The following is a 15,471-nucleotide window of genomic DNA, read 5'->3' as shown; positions in this document are numbered from 1 at the left end:
GCTATCATATGAAATATGAACAGCTGTCATCATAATCCTTCAAAGTGCTTCTGTGCTTCTTCATGTTGACAAACCTATAGTAATCAATAGCCAGTTGTTGGGTTAAGAGTCAATTTATGGTGCTTGGAACAACATTCCTGGACTTGGATGGATGGATGGATGTTTCTCACCAAGGACAATGCCAAAGTCTACAGTCTAAAGTCTTCCTAGGTTAATGATACTTCTTATTACCTTGCAGAAAAACTCACAGTAATACACACAGCCAATGACACTGTGTTACACTTTGAACACAAATCTTGGTGTGAACAGCTATGATGCCTGTATATGTGAAATACAACTAAACTGTCTTTGATGCAGAATCAGTTTATATTTGGCAACACAGGGTTGACTCATATACACACACATTTTCTTCATTTGAATTAATTTCCTCTATGAAAACAGTTTGAGAATGCTTGGAAAAGAGACTGGACTTAGCACAAGAGATGGACGAAATATGGAAGTGTTGGCTATAAATATATAATATTGGGTTTATTATTAGGTGTTCACTCCTGCCATGTCAGATATTGTTAATGAAAACACTTGTGCAGTGTTTCAAAAGCCATAGAGAAAGATTTATTGTTGCGTACTAGATTTGTTTATTAAGTGTGTATTTGCAGTTCCATTAAGTCACCAGTAGATGGGTCAGAGAGTCCATTTATGTGCATTATGTTGATGCTCTGACAGTAGTCAGCATTTATCTGATTTTAAGAGGACGTTGACAGCACTCAGGCTCAGGACCCGACACTTTTACAAGCTGCCAGTGAAACTACATTCAAAAAATGTTTTACGCATTACATTTGGTTGTATTGTTTCTCTGTAGTGGTCATTTAGCAGTGCTGCACCTGGGCTGAGACCAGTGTCCATTTAAGCCAAAAGGTTGTAAAGTTTTAGTGAAGGTTTAACTATCATTAATGATAATGAGAAAATGTTGGCACTTGTAGGTACTTGCATGTAATATCTGTTCTCTGTATTCAAATGTTGTGGCTCCTCACTCTTTGTTTAGTTTTGATGTTTATCAGATGTTATCCAGACAGAAAAACTGTCTCAATAACTCAGGAACACAAACAAAACAGACAGTAACAGTTACACTGTAATTTTACACCTTACCTACAGTGTCTACCTGCAATACTTCACAGCTTGAAAACATACTCCAGGGGAAATAAACATAATCTGATACTAATTTCTCATCAGATTCTTTACCTGAACCGTGTGTCCTCAGTGTGTTTCTATTGGTTGTCCATCTGCACGTCAGCAGTCACTGCTGCAACCCAGGCCGCAGCTGTTGCTGTGTCACATCTTGTTTACACCAGGGGCCAAGGTTATGTTTGACCTAGTTGCTGAAAAGCCCAAGAGGCAGAGTCAAAAGCACACTACACATTAAAGACAGAAACCATTTTGTCATAGACACGGATTGATATTTGTTGGTTTGGTGTCAAAAGATGATGTGTGCTGATTCCAGTAACTAACCATGTGAGGATGGGTCTTGGCAGGTCAGTGTAAGTGATGAGCTATCTCACCTTGACAGTTAAGTTAAAATAAGGTTTTAATGGACAGCCAATTTTCATTTATTCATATGAACTGGGGCTGATTCTGAAAGCTTGACAAAGTTTCAGTTACAGGAAGATCTGCACACAGTGAAACAACATTGTTTAAGATGATTTAGATCTCAGTGTGTCAATACAGGATACAGTGTTTCTTTCAGTTGGGGATGTTTTATTAGGTTGTTGCTGGGAATTTGATTTTTAATCACATTAGTTGTGTCACTCAGTTTTATCATAATAGAAATGGCAAAGTTTCAAAAACAGTGGATCAATATCATTCTGAGTCTCAGATAGAGTACAGTTAAAGCTTTATTATTGTGATGACAGTATGTTTTCTGTAGGGTGGGGATTTGTTTTGCAGTATCTTGATCAGAAGCTACACAGTTTGAGTAGCTGTGTATACACATATACACACACACACACACACACCTATTGCAGCTACCTAATGGCCACTGAGCGGCTCACTGGGGCTCCTTGACAGTAGTTTAAGAGGTACAACAGTGTCTTTTGATTCTGATGTGAAGTCATTTCCAATCAGTCAGAGAGAAAGTGTGTGATAGAGTCCAGGCAAAGAAGTGACCTATTTATCCACAGTTGTGTGAAGTCCCACCTCAGTGTCCAGCAGAAAGCCAGCAGTAAGGCAACTACTGTCACTGGCTCCTTGAGTCCTGAGCCACACCCTCATTCTGTGGTAAACTGAGCAATTCCTGGATCCTCTGCAGGTCCTTACTGGTTTCCTCTGGCTGACAGCTGACATTCAGATCTCCAATCAGCTCATCTGTCAACTGCAGACGTGCCGTCCTTATGATATGAAGGGTAAGGAGAGTAATGGGTTAACAAAAGAACATCAGAACAAAAAGAAACTTCCTTTCTATTGCTTGGTGAGTTACCCTTCAAAAGTGTGAAAGAAAATTATTAAAATTCTCTTATCTTTCTTACCATTCTGCAAGTTTAAGCTCATAAATTTCCCTGCGCTCTCTCCTCCTCCTGTCACGGACAGATTCTCCGGCCAGAGACTGCATGCTAATGATCAAAGCACCAGTGGGAGTCCTGAACAGAATTAGTTTATCATTAATATTAACATACAGTGGGTTCCAAAGTTCTGTGACCAGATTGAAAAACTCTAAGTTAACTTGTTTGTACATAAGGTAAGATGTCCTGGAGCTGTATCCATTGCCATTGGGAAAATGGCATCAGAGTTAAAGTGAGAAAATCAAATAGTTATTCTAACATTCAAAAATGGTTCATCTAAAGGTTTCTGAGGAAGTAGAGCATGGAACTGTTTGAAGAAACTGGATCTGATCAGACAGACCAAAAGTGACCACATCATCAGAAGATCAGTATGTAAAGCTTAGTTCCCTGAGAGCTAGAAAAGCAATTTCATCACATATATAAAACCTGCTAAATAAAGAAGGCATGACTTTGGCAAAAGTGCTGTTAAGTAAAGGCTGCCTTGGTCTCAGAGGATGAGTAGCAGTTACAAGTGGAGCAAACCATTTCTCGGGAGAGGAAACAACTCTAAATACTTGGGGTGGGCTAAGAAATACTGATTAACTCAAGTTTGAGATTTATGGCAGTAACAGAGGGGTGTTTGTGAGAGAGACGAACAGGAGAGAGAATGAATGGAACATAGTGGTGAGAATATTCAAGTCTGGGGGTATTTTGCCTACTACATCAACCCTGGTGTAACTAGGTTTGTCATACATTCCTACAACACTTCTATTTCATAATCTGTTTTGCAACAAACCCAGATGTCACATCCACATTCTGTTACACCAGCTACTTTAGTTACATAAACCTTCCAAGCTGTCAGTCATTTACACAACTGTAACAGGCTTGTGTCCAGTTTCCTCCCAACAAAGTCATGCCATGATCTTCAGCACCTCCAGTCCTACTCTACCCTCCAGTCACACCTCCACCACGTGCCTGGACGAGGAGATGATTGTGGGGGTGAGATCTGGAGCGTGATGTGCTTTCCGATTAGCTGCCTGCTTTCATTTCGCCCCCTTCTGCCCCGACTGCACCTGGCATAGCTGGGGCTGGGGTTGTTTGCACACATCAAACGCTCCAGGTGGCTGGTCACTGAGGCAGACAGTGAGAGGCAGAGCAGGAGGAGGCGGCAGTGCTCGTATAGAGTCAACAGGAGAACAGACTAGGGCCGAGCCAACGCAGAGCTGATGATCACAGAGACAATCCAAACCAGCCCCTCCAGTCTGTTACACCATCAAACACCTCACACTCAATCTCCATTATACAATCACATTCAAATCTGCTCCTGGCTCTGTGCACTCAGCTGAAAGTGGCCAGAGAAATGAGTAAAAAGTGGGACAGAGAGAAGAGAGCGCTGAGGAGAAATGAGACGGAGTGAAGCACAAGTCCAGATCAGACCATGGTAGATGGAGATGAGAGGCTGGAATAACAGAGATGGTATAAATGAAGAGGGGCAGCTGCTGCCTTGGCCTGCCTTCTTGCTCTAGTACCCAAAACATGGCCCTCTGTGGTGCACATGAGTCCCTCTGGCACCACGAACAGAGTTGGAGGTGGTGGTGGGGGGGTTCAGCTGGGCGACAGAGGGTCGCTGGGAGGGGTGCAGCTGGCTGCCAGAGTACTCACTGCTCTCAAGCACAGAGGCACGAATGTGGACACGCACGAGCGAACATGCATGTCTGTTAAAAAACATCAATGCACAGCAGCTCCTGACAATACAACTCAGGTCTTTAATGGAGATTTAAATTCTTCTTTTAGGGAAGTTACTGTACAAAGTTAATGAGTTGGACTGTTAAGATGATCAGTGGATATGAGTGGATGCTTGCAGATGCAGAAGCCAACCTTACCCCAGGACTGCTCCGATGATCGTGCCTGCCACCAGCCCTCTCAGGCCCAGGTTCAGTCTGAAAAGCCCTCCAGTGACAGCTGCTCTCACACACACACACACACACACACACACACACACACACACACACACACACACACACACACACTTTTATCAGCACCTTTCATGAGTCAGTGTCCTGGCATGTCTACTGTATGTCTTACAACCATTTGTCATCAGGCTAAACAAGGATAGTAAAAATCATGATTTCTGTCAGTGCCAGAAACTTTACTGCCATTAAGTATTTTATAGAAGCAGAAAGACTGTTAGTTTGTCCCATTTCAAATCTCACTTTATAAAATTACATTTCACTGACAACTAATTTCAGCAGTAATCTAAATATGTTTTTATTGAGCATTGATAATAGAAGTTATGTGGTTCATGGTCAGCACTGTAACCATTATGGATTATGCTTCTGGGTACATTTTTCGAGTTTACTGCTGTGAAAAGTTGTCTGTAGTGGAATTTCTTATGTTATTAATAATCATTATATAAATCCTATATACAGTAAAACTACAGACACACAGCACACAGTAGTAACAGGAGTTCCTCCACAGTGGAGGAATGAAACAGTCTTGTTGTGACACAGCATGAACACTCAGTCAACTTTCTAAATAAAGATCTTTTTTTAAAAAGGTTAATGGGCCCTGTTGAAGCCTCATGTGACTTACCTCCAGCTGCAGCATAATGGCTGATGGTATACTTGTCTCGGTACACAGACAGCCCTGTGCTGACTGAACTACAGGGGGTGGGGGGGACAGACATATGAGGCAAAGACTGAAAAGGACATTTCAAAATGATGATCACTGCAGATAAAAACAGTCAAATAAATCATAAAGACTTCAAATATTAATGATATTCTGCTCAGCAGCATTACAGTATCAGATTAATGGCTGTCAGAGCTAAACACTTAGCTCACAGGGCCACAGGGCCTTTAACAGCATTCCTGTCAGATGAATTACATAACCTTTACATAACATTTCATTTCAGCTGTTTCATGGTTACTTAATTGAAAACTTTTTTTTTTTGCACAAAATTTCAACGTTCAAATCTGAATTCAGAAAAAGCTGAGGACAACCATGTAGTACTTGTGACATGTTAAAAACATTATGTATTAAAATTATTATGTATTAATATATATATATATATATATATATATATGATAATCCTCCAGTTAGTTTTTCCTTTGTAAACATCCCACACTGTCTACATCTTTCTGCTTACTTGAACAATGTGACAAAAGCAGCCACTCTCCAGCTCCACCTCCATCCGTATCTCACAAACCCGCGGATAGCTGCATTATGGGCTGAGCGCTGAGTCAAACACAAAAGACACACTGTACCATAAGAATGCTGCAGTTTAATCTCATGAGGCTATATCATAATCTATACCCCTTTTAAATCTATTATATATATAATAATACATAATTTTCTATAAATCACCACATCAGGTTAAAGTTACAAGTTAAACTGTTATGAAAATGAAACTTTACCCGTAAACTACGTCGTTAAATCTTTTTCTCTAATGTTTCCTGAATCCTCTCCTAGTATTCAGATATTCAACACAGACATGCAGACACACACAGAATACAGATTTCTACTTACCACTGCATCCACACGACTTGTATAGATTTCTGCCTGGCTGATTTGGATGTACCTCTGCCTGGCGTGGCGTGCAGCTGGCAGGCCTCCGTAGATCAAACCTGCCAGTGCAGCCACTATACCGCTCTTTACCACATTGGTCAGCTCCTCTGGGTGCCTCTGTGTCACACTGCAGGGAGACAGGAGTGACAGTGCATGTTTCATTTGAAAAACAAGCCAGTGCCTCATGTTCCTCATCTTCAGTCACTACTAGTGGTGCAATAAAAAAAGTGAGAGGGACCAAATACATGCTAAATCTACAATTCAGTTAGAGTAGCCTAGAAATACACATTTCTTTATACACTGAGAAAAACAAATAAAACAATGGCTAGATGGTTAGTTTAAGTTTACAAGATACTTGTTGTTACCTCATGTCAAATGCACACTGTAAACATTTTTGATGATGATGACAGTTTCCCTATATGATTAGTGAATAGTCAGTTATGATACCCAAAGTCTCATTTGCCAGTGTCACTTCAGATACCCAAAGAATCAGACTCAGGCTGCCACTAATGTTTGTTTTCTTTATCGATTAATCTGCCAGCAATTTTTATGATACTGATAATTTGATCAATAAAATTTCAAAAGTGTAAAAACTGTGCATTACAATTTCCTAAAGCACAAGGTGAAACCTTCAGATTGTTTGATGATGTCGAACTAATAAGCAACGATATCAAGTTTACTAGCACGTAAGCTAAAGTAAAGCTGCACATCTTTACAAATGAGAACTTACAAATGAGAATTGCTGGAACTCACAAATGTTTGTCATTTTTTCTTGAAAAAATGACTTTAACCATTAATCAGTTATTCGTATAGTTGCTGATAAATGACATTTATTAACTAAACAATTAATCAAGTGATATTTTCGACTGTAGATTTGACATCACATAGTCTGCATCTGGCTGTATTAAGAGCAAAAAAATACCAAACAATCAGTGGATGTAGACAAAGGGACAAACCACTGCTTTTAACAGCGTTAACAAAGATTTAGGATAGAGCTTTTTAAAGAGAGCAGGGTGACAAAGGATTTAAAGAAACAAACTCAAGTAGGAACAACAACAGACTGACAAACACACAAACACCAACTCTCTGTCAAAGAGGTCCTTGATGCGGTCCCATCCTGTGTCTGGGAATTCTGGCTTGCCCATGTTGCTTGGCATGATGCTTGGAGAGGAGATGGGTGCAGGAGGAGGACTGGTGGAGGAGGAGGAGGAGGAAGAGGAGGAGGAGGAGGAAGAGGGCATCTGTGCAGACTGGGCAGCAGCCACATCAGCTGCGTGGACCCTGGGGAGCAGTAAGCAGAAGGAAGGAGGCCTGGCGCTCTGGATGAGGCCCTGCAGTAGGCCGGTGCTCAGCGTGCCCCAGGGGGCCGAATCTGCCTGCCGTCTCTGCAGGGCTAAGCCTGTTCTTGGCTGCTCTGGATGCATCACGCTTCAGCTGGCGTTATACTGCAGCAGAGAGGCAGAAACACATGGCCATGGGTTGGGATGTTGCACTCACTGCCTCAACTTAAGATCCATCCTCAAAACAAATAGCCTTAAGGCAAATGAAATCCTGGCAGGGATACACAGGCTGTCAGACTCTAGCAGCTGTTAAATGGTGCAGTCTTATCAAAACACACTGGGCACACAAGCAGACTCTCTGGGAAAAGATTTCTTTCTTGAATTCAAAATGTGCCATTAAGCTTTATATGCGCTGCTGGAACCCTGACATCCTCTGACAGGATGTGTTGGCCGGTCCAGAATCGTAGATTAAGAAAAAAGGTGACTGTGTCTTTACAAGTTTGGCTCCAAGACCTGGAGATGCCACCCAATAAAGACAAAGCACAATCATTTAATATATCAAAGCAACAATTTTTCAGAAGCATTCTTGTTATGGTGGAGGTGAATGCTAAATGAATAAGATTTTTTATAGTCCACTGTTTATTCCATACTGTCTGTATTTATTTCAAGATATACTGTATGTCGTCTTTTCTCGATTCATAACGTGGAAGACTCCTGGGAATGCAGTATAATACTAAAACTATTCATAAATATGGATATAAAAGTGATAAACTCTAATTCTGATAATAAACATATATACATTTTAGACTTTTATCCAGTTAAGACTCCCAACATTTTCTGCTAATAGCTTCACAAATGTGAATAGCTGTCGCTTTGGTTAAATATCAGTTATGAATGTAAGGCTGTTGGCTGTTTCTATGTGCTGGTCAAGCTAAGTTAGCTTGCTAACAAGTTTTGAGCGGTGTTAACTTAGAAATATGTATTTAACAATACCTGTGCTGCTCCATAGAACAGACTACTAATTTACAAAGTACGAGAAATATGAATAAATAATGATATAATAATAAAGACACCCGCAGCCATGTATGAAAGGCGTCCTGCATCGCTACAGTCCTAATCAGCCTAACGATGCACAGCTGCGACAAGTCAGACTGACTTTCCAGTGCCGTTAGCTAGGCTAACGTCTCACTGCCTTTATTTCTCCTCTACTTCACGTTATAATTTCTCACGAAACGTAGAATTATGGTTTATATCTCAGTCGTGTGTTTACATGCTTTGGTCGTTCAAAAACGACAGGCAATGCCTAAATAAGCGTACCTGTCGGATTATGGGAGCCTCAGTGCTAATTGCTTGCATGCTATCACCCTCTAATGTTACTGAGGAAAAGTAGTTTACCAGGACGCGGAGCGGAACTCCTCTGTAATGACCGTTTCTTTAACGAAGAGCAGAAACCCTAGTTAATGAACAACTATTCCAGATAATGCTGTCATTTCATTTTCTCATTGTTGCCCTTCTGTTGTTTCTTACCTGTGACTTTCCGACATCACACCGGCGTTCCGACCTCTGACCTCGGTCAGTGAACGCAGCGCCGCAGATGAAATCTGAAAACAGCGCCGCCCGTCGGTGGAGGACTGAGCTTTCTACTGCATGATGCATTAAATAACTAAAAGCATGAGTACATAATTTCTACCCAAAAAACTAGTGCTGATTGCAAAAGTTTACAAAACTGTACACACTGTAAATGTAATAAGCACTGACAAAGACATGAAAAGAAAAAGAAAAAACTAAACTAAACATGTTTTAAGAACCAAACTGTTTATTGGCATAAAAATAAAATTGCTGCACGAGCCATGACAACAACCTGAATGTCACACGATCAGGCACATAATCACAGCTTTTTGGTCAGATCAACAATCTAATAGGACAATCTTCAGCACAGAGTAAAACAGACTGTAAAAAATGACATGACCTAACATTAGTGAGAATCTGCTTGTTCGCAGTACAATGCGAATACTACAACATATTCAGCATCATCCTGCATCAATTATACATCATCTGTCTTCAACACAAAGACAAATTCTCTTCAAAAAGTAAAAACAGTTAACGTTAACAAGTGTTTCTTTTCACATCCGCACATCAAAATAAAACAAAAGAATCTAAAGTCATTATTGCTCTCTGTTGGCACTTTGTGTGGAATGAAAGGTTGTTAGTTATTCTTTAGTATTCTGAAGTTATGAAAACTATATCAGAGCCCATCAAAATACAGACACTGACACTGCATACCACAGTGTATGGCTTAGTTGTAACAGTCTGCTGGAGTTTCTCCAGTTGTCCAGTAGAGGGTGATGTAGCAAAACTGATGCTGACTGTAAACTACATGTTCAAAATCTCTGTCTATTCAGTCTATTTAAAATTAACTATCAGGTGAGTAAGTATCACTTTTGGTCATTCCTCAGGTCTATGTGAACATGAGATACAGACTTAAACTGTTAGATCAGAGTTTCAGAGGAGGCATACAAAAAAAAGTCAGATAATGAAATTGCAAAGTCACTTCAGTTTTCAAGGAACTTTCCTAATTAAATAGACTACATTAAATATGTAGCAGCGTGACATCCATAGCCAATATTATTATTGATACATCAGCCTCAACAGTCAACCTCACACTTAACTCTAATTCTAGTATTTAGAGTTGTAGGTGCTCCACAGCTGAGAGTGCAATGTTTTCATTAGTTTTGATGGTCTGTGGAAATTTTTCAAAAGGTCAGGGGCTCAATTTAAGCAACAGCCTAAACAATATCACTCCACAACTTGTCATTTTTCTTTAGCAAGGCACTGAACTTCTGTTACTCCATCTTTGTATGTCATTATGGATGACCATGTTGAAATTCAAATGCTAATTCAAAACAAAAAATTGAAAATCCACAGGTCAGATTTTCCTGAAAAACTGTCTGAAGCCCAGCCAAGATAATATTAAAGATGCAAGGCTTTATGCTGCATGTTAAAGGGGTACTTTCATGAAAATGGGTGACTCACAAGATTTTAAAAAATAATAAAAATGGTGGTCAAAATTGAGCAGCAGAAGTCAAAATATCATGACTTTTAGTCCCTACTATAGGTCAAACTCAAAAAACACAGAATCCTACAATTCCCATAAATCAATTTTTCATTAGATACTCCCTGCCACATAATTTAAACACTGCTCCCCCTGTTCAAGTCTATACACAGGTGTCTCCCCCCTCCTGAGCCACAGAAAACATACAACTGTTTTTACAGGCTCAGTAATATTCCTTATGATGAGTACACTGACCTTAACGTGTAAAATCTGTGGAATGCCCCTTTAACGAGTAAAAAGTTTAATAACACACTTATAATAGATGTTTCCTTGCTGGTGAGTTTAGACAGTCGGCATAAAACAGGACAGGAACACTGAACCAGAAAATGATCTATGAAGACTTGGTGTATACTGTAAATGGCACCTGAAGAACTCACTAACCTGCACCTATAACTGTGTAATACTAGGCTATGTCTCTTGTAACTGTTACTCTTGTAAAGCCACACTGCTTGTAGGAATAAACCAATGTGCTCTACATTAGACTAAAATAAATGTGAAGTACCTGGTCAAAGCCTTAGACTTTACATTAGCTAAAAAAACTGTTGTGATTCAGACAAATATGGAACACAAACAATCATATGTTGTGGTGGAGATTACATTCATTATCTAGAGTTTCCCTTAACTATGACTGCCCTGGTCCTGCAGAGTCTCGGTCTTATAGCTCCGTCTTGATGGGTTTGTGGGCGATCTGGTTGTAGCCATTCTTTCTTTTGGGTTTGTAGGTGAGAAGCTGGCTAAACTCAGTGAGGAGTCTCTCCCAGTAGCAGGAAACATCTTGCATCTGCAGGTAGTTGAGAATGAATTCCTTCCCTCTGCAGGGAGGGGGAGAAGCAGAAAGTCAGACACTGCTTTAATTTCTCATAAGCGCTTAAGTAGAGAAAGTGATACATGGCTGATACAAGTTTCCATTAAAATTCAACCATCAAATATGATCCGTTACCTTGTAGCAATTTCCTGTGCTATGTCATCGTTCTCTTTAACAAACTGTAGGAGTTCCCTGAGGACACAGGACATGTAAAGGCATATTAACAGTTAACATCTATGGAAAGGAGATTCACACACCTGTGTTTTACTGAAACGTGCCCTCAGTATCGTTTCTTATCATTATGAATTTAAATGAAGCACACAGGTGTGTGAAGAGTAACATGAAACTTGTCCAGTTTCTGCTGCTGTAACACTTTCACACATCATTCCTCTTGAAGAGAAGCCAAACCTTTGCTGATCTCAGTTTGTCAGCTGTGACAACTTGCTGCTTTTCTCTGTTTTACCTGATTTTTAACTAAATATCTTTGGGTTTTTGGACTGTTGGTCACACAAAACAGGACATCTGAAGACGCCAATTTGGATACTTACAGCCGACAAGTTAATTGATAATGAAAATAATTTGCAGTTGTGGTGTTGAAGAGGCAGGAAATCAGGTATGGAGCATGGATATGGTACCTGAGATCAGAGAGATCCTGCTTGACTGGGATGTAGTGGACCCAGGGCTTGAGCTGTGGGTAAAAGAACTCCTGCCATTCATCCCCCACGTGAAACACCAGAGAACCACAGAGGAAGAGATGTTTGAAGCGGAAGCTGGCTGCCACACCCCGGAAGTTGAACAAATACCTGGAAGAGATGGAGAGAAAGAAGTTTTATGAGAAGGTGTTTTTTAAAAATCATGGATGTGTATGTTGAGCTGTCTGATACTGTAGATTCTTTACAAAATTAAGCAGAAATTACATACTGAACAACAGACTACAGTATGTAGCACAGAGTAAAAATGCTACTAACAAGAAGTCATCTTTAATTATGAATGCATTACAGGCCTACTTTTAATCTTGATCTAACAACAGAGTGGGGAATCCAGCTTACTTGTATTTACAGTGGTCAACCAGTGGGATTTCTTTTGCTGGGGGTCTCCCCAGTGTGTCCTATGACAGAAAGTAAACAATCAACAAAAATCAAGAAACAGGACATTTTCTGCTTTGAGTCACTGTAAACAAAAGGTCTAGGACTGGAGAGAAAGTAAAGGCACAGAATGAGTACAACAAGCTTTAGAATTATCCTGACTGTATTTGACCCTGGTGTGGTTTCAGTGTGACTGACCTTCTCAGACTTCCAGGCCTGGTTCTTTGTGTACTCTGCATCCACCAGCTCTGGAGCTTCTCTGGACAGAAGGATCAGAGGGTCTCGCTCTGGACTGGTCCTATCACAGAGACAGAAAAGAGACTGCACAAATCAGCTCAGATAGTAAATATGATGGAAATCTCAGGGTTGCAGGCAGCAAGGTAAACATTTGCAGGCACATTTTGCAAGTGAAAGGTGAGGCGTTGTTTGACAGGTAAGGCTGCGATGAGAGCATTTTCTGCTAAAGGCACAGCGATACATACTGTAAATGCCTCTACAGTGTCTAGCTGGCATGGCTAATAAATAGTCACCTCATATAAAGTCTGCACTTTGCCACCAACTGTAATAAGAGGACAGTGGTGTAAAGAATTGTTACCAGTGAAAATCAGATAACTGACATATGGAGCGATGTAGAATATGAGCTAATTACACACACCAGTAAATTTACAGGACTGACCGTGAGCCTCTGAAGAATCCTTTGGACTCTTTCCTCTTCCATGGCCACTGTGCTGCAGACCTAACAGAACATATCATAGGGTAAGGCACACACGTCATTAGATATGGCTGCAAATTATTATTGTTCTAGTGTTCCATTAATCAACTTCTAACTCTGTGAATACTTCATTAATGATTTTTACCATTAAATAACAAAAATAAGAATCAAAAACAAATAAGAATCATAAATTAAAATCTTAAGTGAATTCTTGTTTTATCTGTTAATCGATTAACCTTGTTGTCCGTCCATCACTAACAGTCCAAAACACAATGATATTCAATTACAATCAGAGGACACAAAGAAAGACTGCAAATACTCACTTAGGAAGACGGGATCTATTCTATCTACTTGGTTTAAAATTTCAGCAGTAGTAAAACTTATAGTCTTCCTTATATGTCTGTCATATCCATTTGTAATTTCTGTTTAAGTGTCAAAGTGATAAACCTTACTTTTTCAGGTCAGCCCTCATCAGATCCCATCTCCCCAGTCCAGTGGGGTATATTGGCCACACAGCAGGCCCGCCCTCCCAAAATGTCCATGCAGGGTACATGATGTCCTGGTAGTCTGAGGTCTACTCAAGTCAAACATGTGTCAAAACCAGTTATCGCACTTAATAAACATTCATGTCTGCGTGCAATAATAGTACTGTCCACATTCTGACCTTACTGAAAGAGAAGACAGGCAGGGTCGGCTGCACCCAGCTTGGGACCTGAGGGTAATCCCTGACATTAACCACCATCTCCAAGTCAGGTAACCTATCAATTACCTCCAGGATGAAATGCTCCACCCCACTGCACCTGAAAACAGAGAACTTATTTACTTACTTACAGGAATAAATTAGAGTGATACAACAATTCAATTTAAAGATAACATTTAACTTTACCTGGCAGGGAACATACAGTTGTGCTCTCTATACAACTTGTGACCAATGATTTGGTAGTGGGTTCCCACCCCTCTTTGAACAGTTGCAGCCATGACATCCTCAGAGATTCCCCCATTAAAGGGCTGCAAGTCATGTTGGAGAACACTGAAACAGAAATAAAGGGAAAAATGATTCCAAGTCCATATGTTTTTTTTAATCTTTTAATTCTTACCTACTTTAATTCTTTCTAATAATGCAGCAGTAATTGCCTGTCAAGTTAGTATAATTAGAAGAAAATCTACACATGTGGACAAAGACGTAAGATGTAAAGGGCATCACACTCACCTTAGATGGCAGCTACAGTTGACAGGGTTGCAGGGAGAGTACCCTTGAACAGCGTCAGATATGTTTTCTCTAATTTTCTTCCACTCTTTGCCTGTAACAACGCATACAATGGCAAATTGTGTCAGCAGAGATTTTCAAACTGTACCAACCACTATCTCATTTAATGATGGATCACAACACAGAGACGTCCACTGTCAGAAAAGAAAGAAATTGGGGGTCTGTGTCCTCAAATAGGTTCTACGTTGTCCTAAAATGGTTCTAAAATGTCCCTTGCATCAACTTTCTAACTTATTAAAAAATGATACCTTTCATAGGTTTGGACTTTTATATTGTTTCACAAAGCATACCATCACCTCAAGTGACTGCAGCATAAAATATACTGGACACTCTTAAGGAGGCCAGCGCAGCCGGTCAATAATATTATATTGGGAAGTGCTAATTAGCAGTTAGCAGACCAACTAGCAAACTACGCCCGGCCTCAAAGAATATAACCACCATAATGAATATACATCTTATTTTACATTGTCACCGTTAGCGAAAGTGCTAACTTTTAACCACAATAGACGCAAACCTAAAAATTAGCTAATAGGTTGGGTTATCTCGTAGGCTAGTTAGCTAGCTCGTGAAGTGATGAATGACTCCAATACCAAAAGTTTCCTCCCGGATACACAGGCAAATATAATGCGGCAAAGTCTCACTATTATTCATAAAATGCTTTCAAGAGTCGTATTTGTTTAAAATACGTATTACCTGCTGCACCAATCAAAAATAAATCACAAACTTGCAGTAGTATTAAAACCCTCCATAGCCAAGAGCGTTCCATTTTTCTCTCTATCCACTAGCTTCGTCTGAGGAGAAACAAAGCCACGATCTGTGAACAGCTACTTCTGGCTGAATCCGGTCATTACGGTAATGCGCACAACAAAATTCACTTACACTTACCGTAACGTCCGGGCAATTAGCTCAGTGACATAGGGGCATTAAAGGGACACTCCTCTCAAAATCTTTTCACAATTACATTCACTAATGTTAATTCAGTCTTAATAAGTTTCAAAGCATGAGATATCATTTTCTAATGCATAGCCAAAGCACCTTATTATTATTCTTGATAAGGATAATGATATTTTTGATTAAACGGCTGATGAAATTCCCAAACCTTCTCTGCTCTCATT

The 15,471-nt window shown here is 40.0% G+C and overlaps 2 protein-coding genes across 4 annotated transcripts; both read right to left on the bottom strand.

The window, feature by feature from the left end:
* Positions 1-1,871: 1,871 nt before the first annotated feature.
* On the bottom strand, positions 1,872-8,993 carry timmdc1 (translocase of inner mitochondrial membrane domain containing 1). Of its 3 annotated transcripts, none has more exons than XM_018701738.2 (8): positions 8,903-8,993; positions 7,179-7,540; positions 6,057-6,222; positions 5,677-5,765; positions 5,124-5,191; positions 4,415-4,493; positions 2,520-2,630; positions 1,872-2,381 (listed from the first exon to the last, which is right to left on the bottom strand). In XM_018701738.2, exons 2-8 carry the CDS (start codon positions 7,517-7,519, stop codon positions 2,231-2,233), a joined length of 1,005 nt encoding a protein of 334 aa, XP_018557254.1. In that variant the 5' UTR covers positions 7,520-7,540; positions 8,903-8,993; the 3' UTR covers positions 1,872-2,230. The 3 variants fall into 3 exon arrangements, with proteins under 3 accessions (XP_018557254.1, XP_050921970.1, XP_018557256.1); XM_051066013.1 differs by having other exon boundaries at positions 7,179-7,646; positions 8,903-8,929; XM_018701740.2 differs by lacking the exon at positions 8,903-8,993 and adding an exon at positions 8,771-8,876.
* Positions 8,994-9,169: 176 nt separating this feature from the next.
* Positions 9,170-15,208, bottom strand: poglut1 (protein O-glucosyltransferase 1). The gene is made up of 11 exons (XM_018701734.2): positions 15,050-15,208; positions 14,300-14,390; positions 13,976-14,119; positions 13,754-13,889; positions 13,542-13,663; positions 13,054-13,113; positions 12,576-12,675; positions 12,342-12,400; positions 11,928-12,095; positions 11,428-11,484; positions 9,170-11,299 (listed from the first exon to the last, which is right to left on the bottom strand). Exons 1-11 carry the CDS (start codon positions 15,120-15,122, stop codon positions 11,143-11,145), a joined length of 1,167 nt encoding a protein of 388 aa, XP_018557250.1. The 5' UTR covers positions 15,123-15,208; the 3' UTR covers positions 9,170-11,142.
* Positions 15,209-15,471: the final 263 nt, after the last annotated feature.

The sequence above is a fragment of the Lates calcarifer genome, linkage group LG7_2 (assembly GCF_001640805.2).
Source record: "Lates calcarifer isolate ASB-BC8 linkage group LG7_2, TLL_Latcal_v3, whole genome shotgun sequence".
In the NCBI taxonomy this organism is placed as follows: domain Eukaryota; kingdom Metazoa; phylum Chordata; class Actinopteri; family Centropomidae; genus Lates; species Lates calcarifer.
The sequence above is the reverse complement of the archived record's forward strand: the minus strand, read 5'-3'. Positions and strand labels throughout refer to the sequence as shown.